The sequence below is a fragment of the Plutella xylostella genome, chromosome Z, assembly GCF_932276165.1.
Source record: "Plutella xylostella chromosome Z, ilPluXylo3.1, whole genome shotgun sequence".
Lineage (NCBI taxonomy): Eukaryota > Metazoa > Arthropoda > Insecta > Lepidoptera > Plutellidae > Plutella > Plutella xylostella.
This window is the reverse complement of record NC_064012.1, coordinates 3067229-3090938: the sequence shown is the minus strand read 5'-3', so window position 1 is coordinate 3090938 and position 23710 is coordinate 3067229. Positions and strand designations below refer to the sequence as shown.

The window sequence follows — 23710 nt, the reverse complement described above, 5'->3', positions numbered from 1 at the left end:
CTGTGAACAGAGAAAGACCTGGAGCCCAAGAAGATGCTGGCGCTGAGCGCGCTCACCAACTCCTCGGAGCAGCTCGAGGCCATGAACATCTTCGTGCAGCCCGTCAACGAACAGAGCGCCGTATGTACTGCTTCCTGTATTTTGTAACTTTGTAACGCAAGAGTTTGTAACTTCGGACCGGAATTTTGTGGTCAAATTACAAAAAAAATATACTTTTTTCCTGATTTCATAATTAATCGAATAATATTACGTATAGTTATTACGTTTATCAAAGTCGTGCAGTACATCAGATGCGATAAAATTCTACCCTGCACCTATTTAAAACAGATAAGTTATTCATAATAACATGTAGGGTAGGTCAGCATTCAATATATTTATTTCAAATGCACATATATTGAATGCTGATGCTCCTTATCGAATTTAATATTAAAAAACCGCCAATTCCACCAGTTTTTAAATGGATACGGGCCATGAATAAAATCGATAATGACTTATTTCTTAAAGATCTACATGCTATGCCATGGGAGGACGTGAACGAACAGGATAATATAGACGATATGGTAAAAGTGTTTAACTATTTATTGAATTTAATTTTTGATAAACATGCACCACTACAGAAAGTCAAAATTAAAGAAAGCCCTAGTCCCTGGATTACTGATAATATTAAATTAATGATGTCACTACGCGATAAAGCGCTTCATCGAGCAAATCGTACCCAAAAAGAATCGCATTTCGCATACTACAAGGATATGAAAAATATGGTCACTAGTGCACTGAGACGTGAGAAAGAAGCGTTTTTTTCTCATTACGTCAATAAAAACAAACACAAGCCACAACAAATGTGGAACTATCTTAAAAAGACATCAGTTCTTGGTAATTCAACCTTGCCAGATATTCCACCTAATCTAAATAATCCAGACGACATTAACAATTTTTTTTTGGATGTTCCGGGTGACAGCAATATAGATGAAAATTTGCTAAATTATTATAAACATAACCGTTTTGGATCAGACGATTTTAATCTGCATAACACTAACATGGATGAAGCTTCTAAAATCATACGTGCAATAACAACAAATGCCGCAGGTTGGGACACAGTCACAGCAGAAATGTTGCGAATGACCCTTCCAGTTACCCTTCCAATCATCACACGCATAATAAATGTTTCTATTAATGATAAAATATTTCCTGGTGATTGGAAGGTCGCTAAAATAAAGCCACTACCAAAATCATCATCGGTAAAGCAACTCAATGATTTAAGAGCAATTAGTATACTACCGGTTATGTCTAAAATTATAGAGCGAGTGGTCTGTACGCAGTTAACCAAATTTCTTGAAAATTCAACTATTCTACCAGCTATTCAGTCAGGTTTCCGTGCGCAGCATGGCACCGCTACTGCCCTAGCTGAAGTAACAGACAATATAATTGCGTCAGCTGATGTAGGTGATGGTAGCATCCTAGTTTTACTAGATTTTTCCCGTGCGTTCGACTGTATCAGTGCTGAGCTCCTCTTGGCAAAAATGTCCTATTATGGCATCTCACATGCGGCTCGCGACTGGTTTAGTTCATTCTTACGTAATAGAACACAGTTTGTTGTTACTGAGGATGGTAAGGGAGAGCTCAAAAAATCACAACAGAAAATCATACCACGAGGATGCCCGCAGGGATCAATACTAAGTCCTTTATTATTTATTCTTTATACAACTGACCTCATAAAAAACATCAAACACTGTAAAATTCATTTATACGCGGATGACACCCAAGTTTATTATTCTTTTAAGCACCAAAAAACATTAGAAGCTGTGCAGCTTATAAATGAGGACTTAGGGAAAATTTATGAATGGACAAAAAAAAACGCACTAGTCCTTAACACAAAAAAATCAAAATACCTAGTTTTAGGCACAAAACGACAGTGTGAACAAATTATAAAATATGCACCGGACTTAAAAATAAATGGCATAATGATCGAGCGAGTTAATCACGCAAAGAATCTGGGCTTACTGATGGACAGTGAACTACGTTTCGAGGAGCACATAAGCCAAAAAATAAGAACAGCTTTTTTCCGTCTAAAGGTTTTATACGGTATTAGAAGCTATTTAACTGAAGAAGTAAGGATCATGCTAACGGAAGCTTTAATTCTATCCATCTTTAACTATTGTGACGTAGTATACGGACCTAGGCTGCTAGAAAAAACCAGCCGTGCAATACAGCGTGTGCAAAATGCATGTGCTAGGTTTTGCTTCACGATTCCCAAGCGTAGTCACATCACACCGTATCTAAACAATAAAAAAATTATAAAGATGCAAGGTCGCAGGGAACTTCATTTAGCCGGGCTTGTCTATAAAGTAGTGCGCAATAAAAAGCCGGAATACTTATATAATAAAATTGAGTGGCAAGGAGAATCGCATGGTATTCATACGCGTAGTAAAGCCCGTAAAATGATATCCTGCCCCAAGCATAAAACAAAGAATTATAAAGGATCCTTTAAATACGCCTCGTCCAAAATCTGGAATAACATACCACCCCCTATCCAAACCGCCATGACATATCTATCATTCAAAAATAATATGAAAAAATATATTTTAGATAAACAAATATCCCTAGCTAATATAACATATAACTTTGAAAAGAAATTAAACTAAATATAGTGCTTACCCAAATCAATCTTATTAATTTATCTCAGTTTAATATTTTTTTTTAATATTTAATATTTTTATAAATATCTAGTATACAATCCCTACAGTAAAATACACACTTTCATCAAAATTCACTCACACAAACTTCAACGCATATTATAAAGCACCAAATTTGCATAATATAATTCCATTGTTTAAAACTATAATATATATAACACTGATACTACACAAAACATTATTTAACTCATACTTATCTACTCATTCAAAATTCTCAGTTACACATACCGATTTATTTAAAAAAGTTTTATTTATTTTTATTATTATTGTTTTTTTTTTAAGATTATGAAATAAGTGCATGAAATTGTATTCTTCTTTTAGTTCTGTAGTTTACTTTACAAGGCGCCTCTGTTAGACTGTAAGGATCTTGTAAATAAAATAAACACACTGGGGCATGCTGAAAAACAGCGTCGATCGAAGACAAGTTTTCCGTCGACTTATGCTGAGCATGTCACCATTTGCCAAAAGAAAATTTTAATTTATTGAAGTACTTGTTTTAACTAAAATAGTATAATGTAACTTACCTAGTCATAATTAGTTATAATATAGAATAAGTTATGTAAGGTCATTTTTATTTTGGCAATAAAGCATATTTTACTTTTTACTTTTACTTTTACTTTTATTTCACTTATGTCTCCATATCCAGGACTTCGAGAAGCTGGTGGCAGAGAACTCGGAGCTGAAGGAGAAGTGCCTCGACATGGGCAAGTACATCGACCAGGCCGCGCAGACCATCGCGCAGGCCGAGCGGCTCAACCGGAACAACAGGTTCGTAGCTTATAATATTATTATTAGCTGTTACAAACATAGCTTACAAACATGCTATAGCATGTGTTCCTGCAAGTTACGTTTCGCCGTCAAAGCATTTTCCTTGGTCTCACTTTACGTGCTAAACTATATAAAAATTGGTCAAATCTTTTCCTGCGAAAGACTGACAATCCATCCATCCATAGTGGCAAACTTTCACGTTGTGTCATTGTATTCGTAGCTACATACCATGCCTGATAACACAAATGAGTGGAAACATGGAGCCCGAACCACAATATGTGGGGTAGCTAAACGGTTTACTCAGAGCAGCCATCATCCAGAGCATCAACTTGTCGAAAAAGGTATTTCCGAATGCAAAATAGACAAACAGCTGTTCACATTATATTCACTTACACCAAACCACCATTCCACAGGGCATCAAAGTTCAACAGCAAAGTGAACTCGGTAACGGAACTGAACGGCTCAGCGATGGAAGACTTGGTCGACGCCGCCTACTCCATATCCAATGGCACGACGCTATTCGTCGTGGCCCAACAGGCCGTAAACGACGCATCTGCAGCCCTAGAGGCGAACGAGAATGTCAAGAACCAGATGGTGGAAAGGATCGAGGCGTTGACAGCTGATCTTCCGGAGTTGAATGCGCTGGCGCAACAGTCGCAAGACCATGCTGATTCGTTGAGGAGTCGGGTGAGTGGTATTTTACACCGATGTTCTTCATGTCTTTTAAAGCTGTGGTGTGCTTTTAGATAATATTATTATAATGTATGTGTACGGATTCTATTTATTTGTACCAAACTCAATCAACAAGATATTTGTGAATTTATAGCACTTTATTATGAAAATCACTACTTAACTTGCCCGCTCACCTCAGCTTATATGTATACTCAGCTTCAGCTACACGGGTACGTTATCGTAGTTGATAAACTTCACTAGATCGCGATTCGTCATAAATACGGCTCTGTGGTCGGTGGACCGGGCATTTAACGAGTTCATCGACGTTAATAACAGACCCGTGCCACATCCAATCAATCTATACGAGTTCCTCCACTAACACATCATGTTTCCCCTAGGCGGACAGTCTCCGCCGCCTCGCCGAGCGCGAGAACAACAACACGCGTACACAACACGCGTACACGGCCGCGTCCGCCTACTCCGGCATCGTGCAGGAGCTGCGCGGCGCTGCCGACGCCGTGGACGAGGCTGCAAGCGCCGTCGCCGCCACCAGCCCCGTCGTGAGTACCCACCACACTAGACACATGTCTCCTCCTGTCTCGCCGAGCGCGAGAACAACAACACGCGTACACAACACGCGTACACGGCCGCGTCCGCCTACTCCGGCATCGTGCAGGAGCTGCGCGGCGCTGCCGACGCCGTGGACGAGGCTGCAAGCGCCGTCGCCGCCACCAGCCCCGTCGTGAGTACCCACCACACTAGACACATGTCTCCTCCTGTCTCGCCGAGAGAGAGAACAACAACACGCGCACACAACACGCGTACACGGCCGCGTCCGCCTACTCCGGCATCGTGCAGGAGCTGCGCGGCGCTGCCGACGCCGTGGACGAGGCTGCAAGCGCCGTCGCCGCCACCAGCCCCGTCGTGAGTACCCACCACACTAGACACATGTCTCCTCCTGTCTCGCCGAGAGAGAGAACAACAACACGCGCACACAACACGCGTACACGGCCGCGTCCGCCTACTCCGGCATCGTGCAGGAGCTGCGCGGCGCTGCCGACGCCGTGGACGAGGCCGAGCGCCGTCGCCGCCACCAGCCCCGTCGTGAGTACCCACCACACTAAACTGACAACATCTGACTGTCGGGTTGCCCACTTGCACTACAACTTTCCCAGCACAAGCTTGCTCCCAGAGCCAAGTTCAGGAACTTCGCCCCCTTTCAGAATAGAATAGAATCACCAAGATATGTGGCATCACCTTTATCTGCCTACAAACTATGACAACATCTTCTAAAATCCCCACCTAATCCAACCTCATTTCCCCTAGAACGAAGCCCTGCAAGAGCGTATGGGCCCGACCATGGAGCAGTCAGTCCAGTTCCGCGACAAGGCGGCGCAAGCTCTGAGGACGGCCGAGGACGAGCTCAGCCCCAACCTGCAAGACGCCGAGAAGAAGCTCGATGAAGCCAAGAAACTGTTGGCCTCTGCTGACGACCTGGATAATGCTATACGACTGTGAGTACGGCTATTGTTGTTAATAAAATTAAACTACCTTCTTTATTGGCAGTTTTGAATAGGATGGCAATGATATATTTTAACTAAAAGCATGTGAATGCGAATATGTAGGCTGATCCAAATACAGGTAACTAATCTGATTGGCTAATCCATTCAACACGCTGGCAAGCACTTGTTTAGCTCTAAAAAGAAGAAAACTGTGTCCTGTTTTTCATGTACGGTCACCTTCATTAGTATCTATACACTTTAGCACTTCGTCAAACTCACAATGTTCGATTGGTTATTTATGGAATTTTGCGTTATGTGTCACGTTCGATTGAATATGCCGTTTGTTAGTTTGAAAAGGTACAAAAGTGTTAATCCGACTGTACAAACCAACACTATCATTACCCCCAGCTCCCTGCCAAGCCCGTCAGCGCAAGACCTCTCCGACGCATCAGACAAGGCGGCGCGGGTCAAGACAGCCGTGGACATCGTCACTCAGACCATGGACTCCCTAGGAGACGAGCTGGCCGGCAGCAAGCAGCGTGCGCAGGCGTTGCCCAAGGTCGCCGATGAAGCGGTTAAGATGGCGTCCAGCGTGCGATCGTTGTGTAAGTGTGATAGTTAAAATGATGGTTTTTGGGAGGATTGGAAAGTAAAATCAGGAGTTTGTACTACGTATTTGTATCGAGAATATTCTTGCAGCAAGCTTAGAGCCATCTAGTATAGATTCAAACTTAATTATTATTAAAATTATTGATGATTCGAGTGATGAATAATAATTATTACACAGACAAGAGTAAACATTCATCTGTTGAATTTATGTACTTATGTTTTTTTCCTACTATAATTTTTCGATAAATTAATAATAAAAGTATGCTTTGTTTATCCTTGAGTGGTTTTGCGAACAAATTCGACTCCATACAAACACAGTTTACTCACAATCACCACCTCGTAACCTTAACTAACCCGATCCCCTCCACCTCTCAGTATCGACAATGGAGCAGCTGGACCCGCAGATCAAGGCGGAATACGGCGCCGTGAAGGCCAAGCAAGACGACCTGGAGCTCAAGAGGAAGGCCGCCGACGAGAAACTGAACAAGCTCAGGGAACTCATTGATCAGGTATTTTCAACTGTTTAGTGTGTGCGTCGTAAATACTGGCTGTTGACCGGGGTTCGGAGTTTTCGTAGAAGGATTGTGGCCACAGACAGATTACTAAGTATTCAAAAATAAGTAGGATAACACCTTTAAATTTCTATTAATTTAATTACATGTAAATATGCTGCTTTTGAAATAAAAAAGGTATCCAATATAGTTTGATAATTTCATATGGTTTCCTTCTTCTTCTTAAGCTACCATCTACTATCCTAGAGGCTATAATCATGGCCACTTAGGTCCGAGATGTTGAAGCTTGAAACAGCTCTATGGTGTACTTATTGAACCATTCCGCGAGATTCTGTAGCCAGTGGGTTCTTATGGTTTCCATTGACTTACAATCATTATAAAACCCTTCACAGGCGCACACGGTAGCCAACCGCATCCAAGTCGGCGTCTCATTCGACAGCACGTCGACACTACAACCTCGCCTGCCGGAGTCAGTCGACGAGATGTCGACGTCGACGCGAGTGTCGGCCTTCTTCAGGACCAACAGCCGGCGCTCGCCCGCCGCCGACTCCGGGCTCATCCTGTACCTCGGCAACCCAAGAGACACCACCCTAAGGAGGACCAAGACTGTGAGTATACAGGGTGTGCAGTGTCATTACTGTCGACCAAGACTGTAAGTTATTATTATTTTATTTATTTATTTATTTATTAAGCTTACATATTAGTTGTAGTTTAACAATGAGTCCCACAAAACTGTTTGTATACAATTTGCCTGTGGGATCGGAGTCTCTTATACTAAACAAAATACTTTTTAATGTTTTAGGTATTGTTATACAGGAACCCAGTTAACCCAGTAGGAATCACTTTTAATCCTAATTCTTTGTTCTTGAATCCTACCACCCCTTATGAAGTGTATTTAATAATAAAGAACTTAAAAAATACTAATAGCACTGGTCATGACAAAATTTGCACGAAGGTATTAAAATATGTAGCAGAAGTCATATCACCTGTTTTAAGCTATCTTATAAACCTTTCTATCGAGAAAGGGATATTCCCAGAAAAGCTTAAAATTTCTATTATTAAGCCAGTATTTAAGAAGAGTGATCGGAAAAACATGAATTTCTATAGACCAGTTGCGTTAATACCTATACTCTCAAAAGTTTTTGAAAAAGTAATTTATAGGAACCTAAACCAATACTTTGAGAAAAAGAATTTATTTACTGAAGAACAGAAGGGCTTTAGACAAAATATGACAATTGACTTAGCTATATATGATTTTCTGGTAAAAGTAGTAACGAATTTAGATAAGAAAATCCCAGTGACGGCCATGTATATGGATATGACCAAAGCATTCGACTTTGTTGACCACAATATACTAATGAAAAAGCTTTATATGTATGGCATCCGAGGTAATGCACATGAACTCATTAAAAGCTATCTAAACAACAGACAACAACTAACGCAGGTCTCAAAAATATGTCATAAAACTAAAACAGAAATTCATTATTCTTCACAACCTAGAACAGTGCAATATGGTGTACCGCAAGGTAGTGTATTAGGGCCATTACTGTTCCTCATTTATATAAATGATCTGCCTAAATCAGTGTCACATCCTATGGTCCTATTTGCGGATGACAGCACCTTGATTGCTGAATGTCAAAACCCAAACAACTATGAAACTGAAATAAATAACTCTCTACGAACTATTATCGATTGGCTTGAACATAATAATCTTGTTATCAATCTTAGTAAAACACATATTATGACATTTACCAACAATTACAATAAAATACATAAGAAACTTGACATTCAATATAATGATGAAAAAATTAACGAAGTAAATGAAACAAAATTCTTAGGACTAAACATTGACGCTCATTTAACATGGAAGCCACAGATAGAACAAATTTGTAAAAAAGTTAGTCAGTTTTCCTATGCTCTATACATGCTTGCTAAAATAGCCAGTCTATCTGCCCTGTTAGCAGTATATCATGCATTTGTGGCCTCTTCACTAAGATATGGAATAATATTCTGGGGAAACTCGACTCACAAAGAGATGGCATTTAAAGCGCAGAAACGTTGCATAAGGGCAATATGTAAACTGAAGCAAACAGACAGCTGTGTGCCACACTTTAAAAAATATAATGTGTTGACCCTACCATCACTTTATATCTTTGAAACTGCCGTATTCGTTAGGTCTAATTTAAACATGTTCAATAAACTTAGAAGTAAAAGAGACACTAAATTGTGTGCTCCGGTCCGCTCAACCACCCTGTTTAGCAAGAGCATATTTGGTATGGCTCCAAAAATATATAATAAGCTACCTAAATGCATTAGAAATATAGATAATACACATTTGTACAAACTAACATTAAGGAAATTACTAATAGGCAAATGCTACTATAGTTTGCAAGAGTTCCTAGACGACAATTTTGACTAGAAATAATATAATATATAATTAATAATATTTGATGATCTTAATTTTATACTGATAGTGACATAATTGTAATTAGATAATAATATTTGCATGCCTGCATGGTAGAATATAGTGATTTTTTTTATTTATTGACATTTTAATGTAACATCTTATGTAACACCTATATTCATGCAAATAAACAATACTTTACTTTACTTTACTTTACATAATTGGTAATATCACAACAAATAATAAAATTATAATCTGAGGTGAACTTGTATCAAGGTAAGTTAAGCAAAAAATATTTTTTTAATTTAGTTTTAAATTTAGATAACATAGGCTCTTGTCGTATATCCTGAGGTAAACTATTAAGTAGGTACGGTATTCTTTTTTTTAGAGTTCTATCACCATAATAATTATTAACTTTAGGTACCTCAAATTTACCCTCAGATATAGACCTTGTGCCGTGTTTATGGGTAATGGGATGAAGGTAATTATTACAGGTTTTATAATTGTGAATGGCTAATAGATATTTAAATTTAACAGTGACTGGCAGAATTTTACATATTTTATACAGTTTTTTATAATTATCTCTACATTCTAATTTGGTTTTTGTATTAACTAGTAGCTTTAAAAATCGAGTCTGCAATGTTTCTAGTTTATCTAAGTAGGTTTTAAACGTTAGCCCATAACAATCAAGAGCATAATCTAAGATTGAATCGACTAAAGCAAAGTATAAACATTTTAACGTGCTAATAGGAACTTTATAACTTAAATGATAAAATTTACCTAATAATATCCTTAATTTATCGCTAATATATTCTATATGTTGAGACCATGAGAAATTATTATCAATCTTTACACCAAGGTAGGTTACACAATCTACTCTTTCTATTGGTTTACATTGACAATTAACCAAATTATTGTGGAGGCAGGAATAACTATGTGTTACTAAAGGTGGAGGTGATTCATTCAGATTTAAGTGAGGCGAGTGTAATATTAAAAGTTTAGTTTTGTCAGCGTTCAAGACGATGCCATTATCATGGGACCATCTTACGACAGCATCGATATCGTTTTGGATAGAGTAACAAGTGTCTGTGAGATTAAAGCCAGCACGTAATGTGCACAAGTCATCAGCAAACATATAAGCTGAACTATAATTTAGGGCCCCGCATAAGCTATTGACGTGCATGAGATAGCAGAGTGGGCCGCACCCGGAGCCCTGCGGCACTCCGCTGCGCACGCGCTGCTCGGCGCTCAGCGTGTCGGCCACCTTCACGCGGTACGAGCGCGAGGGTATCAAAGGCCTTTTTGAAATCATAAAATATTGCAACAATGTGTTTTTTTATTTTCTAAGTGCGTGTTTATTTCCTCTGTAAATTTGGATAATAATGTGTTAGTACTCTTACCTTGCTGAAATCCGTGTTGGTTATCAATTATAATACTATTTTTACTAAGAAATGCTGATATTTGTTTGACAATACACTTTTCTATAATTTTATCGATGCTTGAAAGTATTGCTATTGGCCTATAGTTGGAAGTATTTTTACGATCTCCTTTTTTATGGATTGGACGGACAATTGTTTCTTTAAGCTTATTTGGAAATTTATGGCAAGTGACAGATAAGTTAATTAATTTAGCTAGGATGGGGCTGACCTCGTCCACCACGAGCTTCAGGTCGGCCATGCGCACCAGGTCGCTGCCGGGCGCCTTGCCCGCGGCCATGTCGCTGATGACGCGCTTCACCGCCCTGTTGCTCACTGGCTGCCATCGCATACTCACATTAGCTTTATTTACATAGTTATCCCTACTTATCCATTTATCATCACATGCGTGTTTTATTTGTTCAATGTCATTTGAAAAGTTCTCAGCAAATTTATCACATATATCTTTTAAATCATCTTTACTATCCATATTATTAATTATCTGCTTATCTAATGACTGTTTCTTATTTCCTAAGAGTTTAGATATTACTTCCCATACTTTCTTAAGATTATTATTACAGTTCAATATACTTTGCCTATCATACTCATTTTTACATGGATCTGTACCCGTATTACGAAAAACCGCAGCATATTCTATTCGATAGTCTATTCGAAAGTGCTGTCAACCTGTCAACAACAAAATGGCGGTGTATAGATTTGCGAAAGTTTGACAGCTATCATTCCATAGGTCATTGTCAGAATAATATTATGTACTCTGTGGTCATTCTTTTCGAAACTCATTCGAAAGGTAAAAAGTGTTCGAAAGTGCTGTCAAGTTGACAGTAGTCGCACTCGCATTCGATTCTATTCGTTAGCTCGAATTTTCATGATACGGGTACTGTATAGCTGGTACTCATCGACGTCGTCGACGAAGATCAAGACTGTTATTAGAGGGGGTGCATCGCGAACTCATTACAGAACTTACAGTTTTTATTCTCAACTTTAGAATAAAATTCGTGGTTTTGCAGAGTGTGTGATAGGACGGAATTGATGATAATAAAATAATAATCTATAATGTAGAGCTTTTCGAAAACATCGCGCTTGTATATTAGCTCCTGGTACCTGATATTCACAGTAACTGTGTTCTAAAATCATATTTCCTATAATACGTGTGTCCAAACATACTAATTTCCCTCCTCATTATAGGACGACTACATGGTGGTGGACATCCAGAACGGCTACCCGGTGCTGCAGATGGACATCGGCGACGGGCCGGCCAAGGTCATCAGTGACAAGTTCGTCGCCGACGACAAGTGGTACCAGCTCATTGTGGACAGGTGAGACTAATGTTGGGGTTCGTGTGACTGAGGTGATGAACCGATCGGGAAGAACCTAAGAAACGTGTAAATACTGTATATCTAGTTGCAATAATTTAGTGGTCAATCGTAATTGGAAATGTGTTCAATACTCCAAATGGAGCACTTAACGACCACATGACAATAAAACCTCATAGTTGATGGGTGTTTTGCAAGGATACTACTGCAAATGAATACTAAACATAGAGACGTTAGCTACAACAACGCGGACTCGGGAGCTAAAACCAGACCATACCGCGATCTACACGACTGCCGACCACGCCATCTATGAGCTGACTAAGTTACTATAAACTTATTAAACTCAACAACACTATGTCTCAATGTGTATTTAATCTTCGTTAAATATAGCATGAGCCGAGCATGAGCCCTATTAAGTTTTTTTATTGACAGATCTTTTTCCTTCAAAACGACTAAATCCCAAGTAAAAATGGATATGACGCCATCATAGGGCTTACAAATCATATTTTACAAAGTATAGCTCCTTTAGCTTCTTTTAATCTCACATACTGAACGGTTCATCAACATTGAGAGACTCTGAACGGTTGATCAACAGACGATTGTCTAAGTATTAATTGATTTAAGTATCTGAGATTAAAACACATTCATTAACAACTCGTACTCTCGCAGGGTCGGTCGCAACGTGAAGCTGTCCATCCGGGAGAGCCTGGACAACGGCTCCGAAGTGGTGCACGCCAAGGAGGCGTCGCTGCCGGGCCAGCACACCATCTTCAACCTGCACCGGGACAAGTCGCGTCTGTACGTGGGCGGCGCGCCCTCCGCCGCGCTGCCTACCCTGCAAGGTAACTTTGGAAGAGGCCACCATTTGTATCTGTTGCGTTAGGGAACGCATAAAAAACAACAATAAAGTTGGCGTGGTTTGAAAACATTCTCACCCCGCTCCTTTAAGGGGGAAAAAAATATTACATAAAGTGTACATCAAAAAAGTATCTTGTCACGATACCTACCTATACGAAATAAACCAGAGAACAGAAGAAATGTATGGTGTAGGTATATATGTCTTAGAAAGTCAGCGTTTAACCTCATTGCTCGACACAATTTGTATGGAAAACTCCAAAAATATATACACAGACACCCTGTATGTATTACTTATCTTACGTAATATGATAATATTATAACGTCAAATATGTTCTCCCCAGATGTGCGATACCCGGCGTTCGAAGGTCAGATCGAGGAGCTGATGATCGGAGATACTCCCGTGGGACTGTGGAACTTCGCCAGTGCCGCCAACCTGAAGGGAGCCCGGCAGAGGTAGGCAACACTCATGAATACCAAGCTTCCCATGCATAATGCTACGATTTCATAAATTTAGCGCCCTCCTGCCCGCTGTACCGACAGCCTTAGGCGGGTAGCCGGTAGTGGCTGCATGAGGACGGCCGAAGACCGAGTGTCATCATTGGCTGATGATCATGTTGATGATGATGATGATACATGAATTTTCCTAAAGACTTGCTTTGATACTGCGATGCCAACTGGGCGTCGTCACAGCACAATGATTTCAGAGCAACCATCCCATTTATTGCGTCCACTGCGCAAATTAACATTCATCCGTCAATCCGACAGCTGTTTTCAACCACCTTTGCCCCAACAGAGACAAGCTAATAACCTCCCAGTCGGGCCCTCAAGAATACCGCTTCAACGGGCGCGGGCACGTCAAAGTACCAGCCCGTCAGTACCTACAGCCAGACCGTAACCAGGTGCAGCTGTTCTTCAAGACCTACGCTCCAGACGGCTTGATCTATGTGGTGGGCGACCACAAACACTTCTTCTCGCTGCAGATGCAGGGCGGGCAGGTGTTCTTGCAGGTCAGTGCTTTGATGATGCTAATAATATACAATGTGTTGTTTTTCGAACCCGACAAACTTTAAGGGTGTATTCTACGAGTGATTTAATCGAGAAAACACCCCCATATGTGGGGTCAAATCTCAATATTCTAGAAATGGCGGCCATATATAAGTCGGATCTGAGTTCTACTACTTTGAATCTGACATTTTTCAGTAAAAAAAATCTGAAAATTTTAGATTAGAGACTTGAAAAATAAAACCAATCAGGTCAGATCACGTCGTACTTAAATCTACTGCTTTCAATGCATGGTTATTGTGTTTTATTGCGATAATATCATAAATAAAGTTGAAAAAGTAAAAAAAAACCACCGTATTGTGGTAAGCAGTGGTAAGTCTTCTAAAATCCCTATACAAATAACACATGTTTGGATGGCTATATCTCCGAACGGACAACTATTTTGAGGAGACTTCCATAGTAACTATTGATTGGGATAATATACCCAATTTAAAAAGTAATATCTGATCTCTATTGGACTGTATACCAAAATGTCAATTCTCCTTTTGATGAAAATAGTATTATTATTTTTTTCTCGGAATTACCAACCCTTAGAATTTTTTTTAAGTCTGTGCGGAGCTCGCACCAACAGTACAAAATACGAGTATCCGATCACATTCTACGCTTTCATCCGACCGCAAAGTGTGTATGCCACCACGACCATTTATCGCAGACATACTTCCCAGATTCACTCAAGTTTATTCTCTCTTCTCATCCACCCCCACAGGTATCCCTCGGCAACCCTCAAGACCTCGTAATAATCGGCACGAACAAGACGTACAACGACGGCAAGTGGCACAAGCTGGACGCGGCGCGCGTGCAGCGAGTGTGCTCGCTGCGGCTGGACAACGAGCCGCACATCAAGCTCGAGTCCGCCTCCGACGACGTCTACATACCCGCTATAGGTAACTACAACAACACGTACAACACGGCAAGTGGCACAAGCTGGGCTGGACCACGAACCGCACATCAAGCTCGAGTCCGCCTCCGACGACGTCTACATACCCGCTATAGGTAACTACAACAACACGTACAACACGGCAAGTGGCACAAGCTGGGCTGGACCACGAACCGCACATCAAGCTCGAGTCCGCCTCCGACGACGTCTACATACCCGCTATAGGTAACTACAACAACACGTACAACACGGCAAGTGGCACAAGCTGGGCTGGACCACGAACCGCACATCAAGCTCGAGTCCGCCTCCGACGACGTCTACATACCCGCTATAGGTAACTACAACAACACGTACAACGACGGCAAGTAGAGACATAGTAAAGGACGTGACGGATAAGAACTCATCCTCACATTCGAAAGGCTACTAATTATGGTATCTTTACCGACGCAAATCACCACCTGGTGGACACCAGGGTTGGGTGTTTTGATCTGATTTGCATTGAAATTGTGGTAGGAAATTCCACAGAGTGTGGTAGGAAATTCTGCCATAATTCGTTAGCAGAAGTTCTATTCGAAAGAGTAAAGTAAATGGGATTTTTTTTCACAATCAAATCAACAATAAAAGAGTGTTACGTCTTCAATCATCCCTTCCCTACTTTTTTTACTTTCACCTTTCTCTTTACTTAACCCTAAAACCAACCTGTCTCCACAGACACAATGAACTTTGGCGGCAACAACGAGGGCATAATCCAGGTGGCGAGCCAGGGCTTCGACGGCTGCATGCGGCAGATCAGCATCGACCGCCTCAACATCGACCTCAGCGAGAACGTCGAGGCCATCGGCATGGGATACGGCTGTCAGGTACGTTCTTCTACTTCTTTCGTGTCAGTGAACATGCGAATTTTTATATTTGTCCTGATCAAAAAGAAGCAACTTTGATAGCATTCTGGTTGGCCTGGAGTAAGTCTTCCCGTGTGCAGGTGGAAGGGCACAGGGGACAGGAGAGTAAGTCAGGTACGTTGCTCCTAATATTCAGATGAAAAAGGGGATGTTTTTTATATCCATTTACGTGGCTCAGGATAAAAGAGGTTCACATTATATGTATCGACTTTCTCATTAGAGAAGTAAGTACCCTACTTAATTTATGTTCCTTGGGTTGAACAGTTGCGATCCGACACTCTGTCCTCGGCATTCTATTCTCAAGCATAACCCGCTTTCTGTCGTCACCTGTTTTTAACCGACTTCAAAAAAAGGAGGAGGTTCTCAATTCGTCGGGATCTTTTTTTTTTTTTTTTTTATATTTTTTTTTATGTATGTTCACCGATTACTCCGCCGTTTATGAACCGATTTTGAAAATTCTTTTTTTGTTGTATTGGGTTGAGCTCCCAGGTGGTCCCATTTTTTTTTCAGAATTTTATCTCACCCCCAAGGGTGGGTAAAGGGGTAAAAACAGGGTATGAATTTCCATTTTGGGCACATATTAACCGATTCTAATGAAATTAAGAACGTAAATATAGTTCTTATAACAAAAAAATATGATGGTGACCTTGAGCTGATCTGATGATGGAAACGGAAGGCAGTCAGGGGAACTCCTCAACGGTATATAGCAACTACTTCGTGTTTAGGCTTGAATGATTCGTATTGATTAGTAGGACTTTTTGGTATCATTTGCACCTTACTTTTGATTGAAAATTATTACAAATAAACTAAAAACTATTAAATAAAATAATAATAAAAAAAATTAAAAAACCGACTTCAAAAAACCACTAAAATGTAAGAAATAATTTAAGATTTACACAAATTCTACTCGTATGAGACAGTACAAATATACCTAAGCAGGAACTGTTCTTTTTTGAAGTTGGTGCCATATTTCTTCAGATTACTTTGTCAACGCACCAACATCAAAAAAGAACAGTTCCTGCTTAGGTATATTTGTACTGTCTCATACGAGTAGAATTTGTGTAAATCTTAAATTATTTCTTACATTTTAGTGGTTTTTTGAAGTCGGTTTTAATTCGTAGGTATGGCGCGCTAATAGGCGTTCCACACTACGTTTTCATGTTCGTGGTCTTTATTCGAGAACGGTCATCGATCTTAGGCGGTGGTCTGCAACATTTCCGTAGTAAGCGACCTACGGCGCTTGTTGAAGACCATTGTCGCCCTATACAGAAAGAAAGCTGGCAAAAGCCGGTTACCTGCGCTGATTAGTCAGTTTCATACTATTTCCGAACCATCGCTCATAAGCGCTTATCAGCGCTGGTAACCAGCTTTAGGGTGCTTACATAGAGAATCCGGTTCCCTGCACCCACCCGCACCGGTAACCCGATTATGTAAAAGCGCTCACTCGCGGAGCATTTCCCGGATTTTTTAATGTCATGAGCGTTTTCGCATAATCAGGCTATCGGCACAGGTACGCACCGGTAACCCGACTCTCTATGTAAGCACCCTTAGTCAGCTTTCTTTCTGTATAGGGCCTTAAGCACATTCATGATCAGTCCTCTCCAACTTCATACCACTTCCACCTAACAACCACACCTATCCCCCACAGTTCGCATCGCTCGTATCGCTCAGCGGCGGCGACAGCTTCCTCCGCTTCGTGAACGTGAGCTCGGACAACCTGCAGCTCACGCTCAAGTTCCAGACGGCGGCCCCGGATGCGCTACTCTTCGTGTACCTCAACAAGGTGCAGACCAGCAACATGCAGGATAGTGTGTCGCTGTCGCTCGTCAACGGTAACTAATGCTTACATAGTATTACTTTCGGAACACAATGGGGATCAGTCACATGACAGCTTCCTCCGCTTCGTGAACGTGAGCTCGGACAACCTGCAGCTCACGCTCAAGTTCCAGACGGCGGCGGCGGACGCGCTGCTGTTCGTGTACCTCAACAAGGTGCAGACCAGCAACATGCAGGATAGTGTGTCGCTGTCGCTCGTCAACGGTAACTATTATTTATTTATTTATTTAATCCTTTTTTTGGACAAATATAAAAATTAGTGTACAAAGGGTGGACTTAATTTCCTGCCAGACAACCTATAGGAGGTGCAAAAATTTTTAATTATAAGGTGTGCATAAAGATGACAACACTAGTACTTAATTATAACAAAGTTATAACAAGTCACTTAATAATAATTACCAAATATAATATAAATTGCTTAATACTATTACTTACGGAACACAATTATCGCCGTTTTTTTTCGACTTGTATTCCCTAAGGCAGTGTTTTTCAACCTGTGGGTCGCGACCCCCTGGGTTTCGGGTCGCCAGATAATTATTATTTATTTATTAAGTGAGACTCTGACTTTAAAAATTGCTATATCCAAAAATAAAATCCTAAGATGTTAATGCGAAGGTTGAGCTTGTTTTTTTTATTAATCTGTTTTTTTATGGATCTTTTTTTGCGACACATTGAATTAAATCGTTTTGAAATATTCGCGATTTCTTTGCTTACTTTTTATCTTAGCCATCGATGAAAATTTCAACTCGCATAAGCAGGCGGCAAATGGAATCTAACATTTTCATAGCCTCAGTTATCATTAACCAAAAGGTATCCAAATTAGTAGACTTGGATTCCAGCTGTAACATCTCATCTGCAGATATTTCTAACAGATTCTGTTTGAGCTTATTTGATAAATTAGCCTCATTCTCATTTTTATAGCTGCATTTAAAAATTAATTAAAGATCCACCGCTGCCTAGTCTAATACCATTTTCATACCAAATATGCCTTCATCAGTAAAAGGTTGTGTCAACGAAAAAGCATCAAAGTTATTTTGGTACAAGTAATTTTTTTGTAAAGCCCTGCATTTTGTCCTTTGCAGTTGTTAAATTATTAAATTTCTTTCTTGAAGACTTCTCAAGATATTTAAATGCTCAAATAAGTCAAAAAGAAAAGCTAATTTCTAATGAAATAGTACGTACGAAGGCTACGTATCCGATGTATGTAATTGCAAAATAATGAGTTTTTATATCCAACAAGTGTACATATAAATATCCGAAACCTAATCATGGAGAGTAGTTTGTAAAAATTGACGTTTATCAGAAAATTTTATATTTATACGATGAATAAAAACCATAAAATAAATAAATATAATACTTTGGAGACCATAAATACGTCGTTGAAAAATTGGTAACACATGATAAAATAATCGAAGGGTGAAGGGGGTCGCGTAATATTTTTTTGTACCAGGGGGGTCGCATCATGAAAACGGTTGAAAAACACTGCCCTAAGGGAACAATTTTGCTAGCCGTGTTTTTGGCGAAACTTTAGCTTAGGACGTATTTATTGTCGGACACTTATTTGCGCTACAAATGCTAATGCGAAAAAGCAGATATAGATAATTTATCCATAAAATGTACTAAAACAGTTACAATCGGTCTTAACTTAACCCATGTTAGTAGATAATATCAACAGTACATCTAAAGTCTTTATCATCTAATCCCCTCACACACAGGTCGCCTGGTGCTGATGTCGCAGAAGGAAGTCCTAGACACGGGGCTGGCGACGTACAACGACTCGGCGTGGCACGTGGTGAGCGTGACGCACGGCGAGCGAGCGTTGCGCCTCGTCGTCGACGACTTTGACTACTTCAGGTACCGTACCACCACCGTCGCAAAGGAGGATAAGGCTGTGGGGTCACCACCACCGACACAAAGGAGAATAAGGCTGTGCGGTCACTACCACCGGCACATTAGTCAAACTTCTGTCAGATTCATATAACTACAAGTTCTGACAAGCTTGCGACGCTGCTTATGGATTGTGAATTGGTAATGTTCGGCGGTGGTGACTCCTCAGTCTTAGTCGTCCATGTGTAGAGGCAACAAGGAAGATAAGGATAATAGATGTTTCAGCTCAACATGGAGACGAAGCACATCGTAATTTGACCGACTAATCCTTTCAGCACTGAACCTAATGTAAGTATCAAATATTCGGTTCGGTAGCTAAAAGTTTTACCGTTTATTCTACGAATGTTCGTATTCAGTGAAACCTATGTTCGGCCCTTCTCAACACTAATATTATTATTGATTTTATCTACCTATTATCATCAACATGACTATACCCTCTCTCGCAGCACGGACACTGCGCCGGCGCCGCTCAACATCCTTGACGGCGTGTTGTTCGTGGGCGGCCTGTCGCCCAACTACGTCATCAGTGGGAAGGTATGATACATAATATAAATAAAGCCAACATAATGGAAGATGATAACTGATGATATGATGCTGGGGGCTAGTCTCAATTGTATAGGAAAAAATATGAACTGGCCTTATGCTGTATGAAGTGTTAAACTAACTGAAACTCAGCTTATACTGGTTAAACTTGGCGTGCACTTGACTCTTCACAGAACGACTTGAAACTAGCCCCCATAATAACAAATGATGGTTATGAAAAGAGCTTTCGAATGACATAGGTCTGGTCGTTATTGGTCGGTGAGTACTTTCCACCCGTTATCCTTTATTAAAATTTCACAAAAGTCATACTTACCACTATTCTATTTATGTTATTCAAAGGTGGGCTCGCGACAAGCGTTCGCTGGCTGCATAGCGGATGCCACCGTCAACGGAAGAGTCCTCAACTTACTGCAGCCGTATGCCAACAAGAGTGTGGTCTTCGGACGGTGCGGCGCGTCCACGTCTAGCGGAGGGGTGTCGCCAGGTTGGTATATACTTCTATTCTATTCTATTCTTTGTGGGGGTGTAAGTACCTGCACCTGGCTCTCTCGAGTGGAACCTTTGTGCATGGTAAATACTTCATAAGAATTGGTTAAATAAAATTCAATAAACACGACTCATATATGCGGTTCACACACTACACCGCCTCACCGCGCGGATTGCGGATTTCACATAGTAATTTTGCCGCGCTGTGAGGCGGCGGCAGTGTGTAAGCCTGTATGCTGTTTTTCTATATAAACTAGCATACAATGACAATCCACAAGGACTGCTGTGTGGATCGCCATAGATGGCTTCATTGCTGTATAGCTATAACCACGGTGAAGGGACGCTTCAAAGTTTTATACCAATACCAATACAATCGTGAGATCTCTATCAACGAGCGCCAAACCGAGCCAGACGCAGGAAGATCCTGCGAGCCCTATGTCCCTGATCACGGATATTTAAGAGGATTGATGAAGATGACTAATTTAACTTACATTTTTTGCAGACGAAGCCCCGTGGGTTGTGACCGAGCGCAGTGACGTGCTGCCGACGGCGCTGCCGCCCGCGGAGGCCGCCCCGGAGCCGCCCAGCATCGAGCCGCGAGCCCCGGCCCTCCCGCCCTCCACCACCACCACTAGAGGTTACCATCTTCTTCTTCTTAGAGTAGTGGTAGAGGAGAGTAGAGAGTGTAGAGAGAGTAGGGAGAGAGAGTAGTTTGTAAAAATTGTCGTTCATCATAATATTATAAATGTGAAAGTAACTGTGTTTGTGTGTCTGTTACTCTTTCACGCCAAAACTACTGAACGGATTTGAATGAAATTTTATATTTTTTATCCCGGAATTCCCACGGGAAAACTTTTTAAGAAGAAGCGAAGCTCGCGGGTACAGTTATATTTTATATTTATACGACGAATAAAAACGTTTGACTTTTACTTCTTTGGGTACCATCTCCTATCGGAGGTCGGCAATCATCTGGATTATTCTTTCCTTCGAGACTGCTGCTCAGAACAAGAATGTGGTGTCGTTTTCATCACCACCATCCATCCATTAGAGATGTGCTATGATGCGTTTGATAATTACTGATCTGATTGGAATAAGGCGGTGACAAACACTTTATGTGTTCTGTTCTATTCTCTGATTGGTGATTTAAGGACCAGCACTTCCTAAGCTTGGACCATTTCCCACCGCGCTGGTCCACTGTAGGTTGGTGGGTTCACACATCTAGATGTGCTAATTCTAGATATACAGGTCTCCTCACGATGTGTTCCTTCACCATAATAAAGAGCGATGGTAGGTATATATTGTACATCCTAACTAATATTATAAATGCGAAAGTAACTGTGTCTGTCTGTCTGTCTGTCTGTCTGTCTGTCTGTTACTCTTTCACGCCAAAACTACTGAACGGATTTGAATGAAATTTGGAATACATACGGTCTAGATCCTGAGAAAGAACATAGGCTACTTTTTATCCCGGAATTCCCACGGGAAAACTTTTTAAGGCGAAGCGAAGCGCGCGGGAACAGCTAGTACATTATAAATAGCACATTGGTACATATAAAAAATTGTATTCAAACCCGCGTGTCTCTCTCTGGCGTGGGAAGCGTACTACACTTTAACTTAGCACTCTCCTATTTTAGTGAATGTAACATACGGTATGTTTGTTCATTTGCAGCGCCGCCGGCGGCGGAGGCGACGTCGACGCGCGCGCCGCCGCAGCCCGAGGCCGGCTGCGCCCTGGCCCACGACCCCGCCTACGAGCTGGGCGACCCCGTGCTGGGGTACCGCTTCGGTCAGTAATTCAAGTCTTTAGACACTATTATACTTGTCGTGGTTTGATCAACCACGGCTACCAGCAGTATTACTAACAGCTGACATTGGTACACATTGATATTTTGTCCTCGTTATTTATGTATTATCAGTTGAAAGCGCTGTGGCCTCACTGTCCATAGCATATGCTGAGCTGGTGCCGTTTTGACACTCTGGACAGCAACCTTTATTTATTTGTTTTGTTTGTTCTGTATTACGTATTCTATTTATTTTGTTGTTATTTCTTTTTCTTTTTCTGTTTTATTTATTATTCTGTCTCAGTGTGTCAAATAAATGTATCTTTCTTTCTTTATTGTTTTATTTTGTTGACATGTACTGAATGGATCAAATAACCAGAAATAAATAAACTTCATTCCACTTCCCCTTAGGCACCCGCAACGACAGCCGCATCGAGTACGCGCGCCTCGGCGGGCGGCAACACGACGGGTTCGACCTCACGGCCTCGTTCCGCTCCTTCGACGCTCACGGCGGCCTCGTTTTCTACGCCGCCGCCGAGAAGGCGCCGCAGCAGTTCCTCGCTCTGTATATGAAGGATGGGAAGGTACAGATGTAGCTCATTTGTTTTGTTTCTGATTAAGAGTCTCAGCTCATTATAAGCTCTAATTTCACAATAGCCAGGGAAAGGTTGATCCATTATACGTCATCTCCATAGTAAATTCTTGACAGATGTGTCAAAAGACTCACAAGTCAAGCAATAAAACAGTTCTCCATAGTGGGTTAGAGCATAACCAGGGGGTGGCAAGGTACAGCTATAGCTTGTAGCGACACATGTTTTAGTCACGTTTTGCAATGTAACCTTTTTTGTAACTTGCAGTACCGATCAATGCGCGGACGCTAGTCGTCTTGCGCCCGTCACTTAGCTCACACACTTTGGATACTATGTGTAGAAACTCATTAAATAGTTTGGCCTCAAGAAATGCCTGCATTCGTCATTTACCACAGCCCCATAGTCAGTCAGTTATAACTCAACAAGTTTTAATTAAGGTCTTAGCCAGGGTGGTCAACTATACTGTTAAAACAGTAATAAACTGTTTTTCACTATACTTAAGTAAAAGGCGAAATCCCAAAAATATCATATCATATTTTGACTTCGTTAACTTTATTTACCACATCACAATAATACTTACAAAATATATTATACAGACGAAAGAGCTAAAACCTAACCATACCGCGATCTACACCATTCCGACCACGCCACCTATGAGCGGACTACAATAAACTTATAAAACTCAGCAGACATAATCATAATTATTATTTAATGCAACGATTAGTAGTAACATTGATCTATCATGATGTTTTTGTTAACAGCTGGTGATGTCGTTCAACTGCGGCGCAGAAACAGTGACGATACGGTCGGAGCAGACCTACACGGGCACCGACTGGCACACCGTCACTCTGGTCAGGAATGAAGGTAACATCATTACGTAGATAAACGTCCATTATTTCGACGGCGATGTGATTGGTAGAACCTTTGTGAGTTTTGTGACATATGACTAAAGTGTGTCTTATGTAAATTACATTTATCTACG

General features: G+C 41.0%; 1 protein-coding gene across 1 annotated transcript in view; it reads left to right on the top strand.

Annotated features, from left to right (window-relative positions):
* The window catches only part of LOC105384890 (laminin subunit alpha), an 80980-nt gene that overhangs the window by 53845 nt on the left and 3425 nt on the right, over window positions 1–23710 (top strand). The window contains exons 45-66 of the mRNA XM_048632971.1: window positions 11–120; window positions 3340–3461; window positions 3875–4148; window positions 4532–4693; window positions 5460–5647; window positions 6044–6240; window positions 6620–6753; window positions 7149–7364; window positions 11782–11912; window positions 12579–12751; window positions 13109–13220; window positions 13561–13774; window positions 14536–14713; window positions 15418–15566; window positions 17254–17437; window positions 19157–19295; window positions 19775–19862; window positions 20211–20355; window positions 20860–20994; window positions 22027–22143; window positions 22550–22722; window positions 23490–23592. Coding sequence (XP_048488928.1) covers window positions 11–120; window positions 3340–3461; window positions 3875–4148; window positions 4532–4693; window positions 5460–5647; window positions 6044–6240; window positions 6620–6753; window positions 7149–7364; window positions 11782–11912; window positions 12579–12751; window positions 13109–13220; window positions 13561–13774; window positions 14536–14713; window positions 15418–15566; window positions 17254–17437; window positions 19157–19295; window positions 19775–19862; window positions 20211–20355; window positions 20860–20994; window positions 22027–22143; window positions 22550–22722; window positions 23490–23592 — 3444 coding nt within the window. The remainder of the gene's footprint in view (window positions 1–10; window positions 121–3339; window positions 3462–3874; window positions 4149–4531; window positions 4694–5459; window positions 5648–6043; window positions 6241–6619; window positions 6754–7148; window positions 7365–11781; window positions 11913–12578; window positions 12752–13108; window positions 13221–13560; window positions 13775–14535; window positions 14714–15417; window positions 15567–17253; window positions 17438–19156; window positions 19296–19774; window positions 19863–20210; window positions 20356–20859; window positions 20995–22026; window positions 22144–22549; window positions 22723–23489; window positions 23593–23710) is intronic.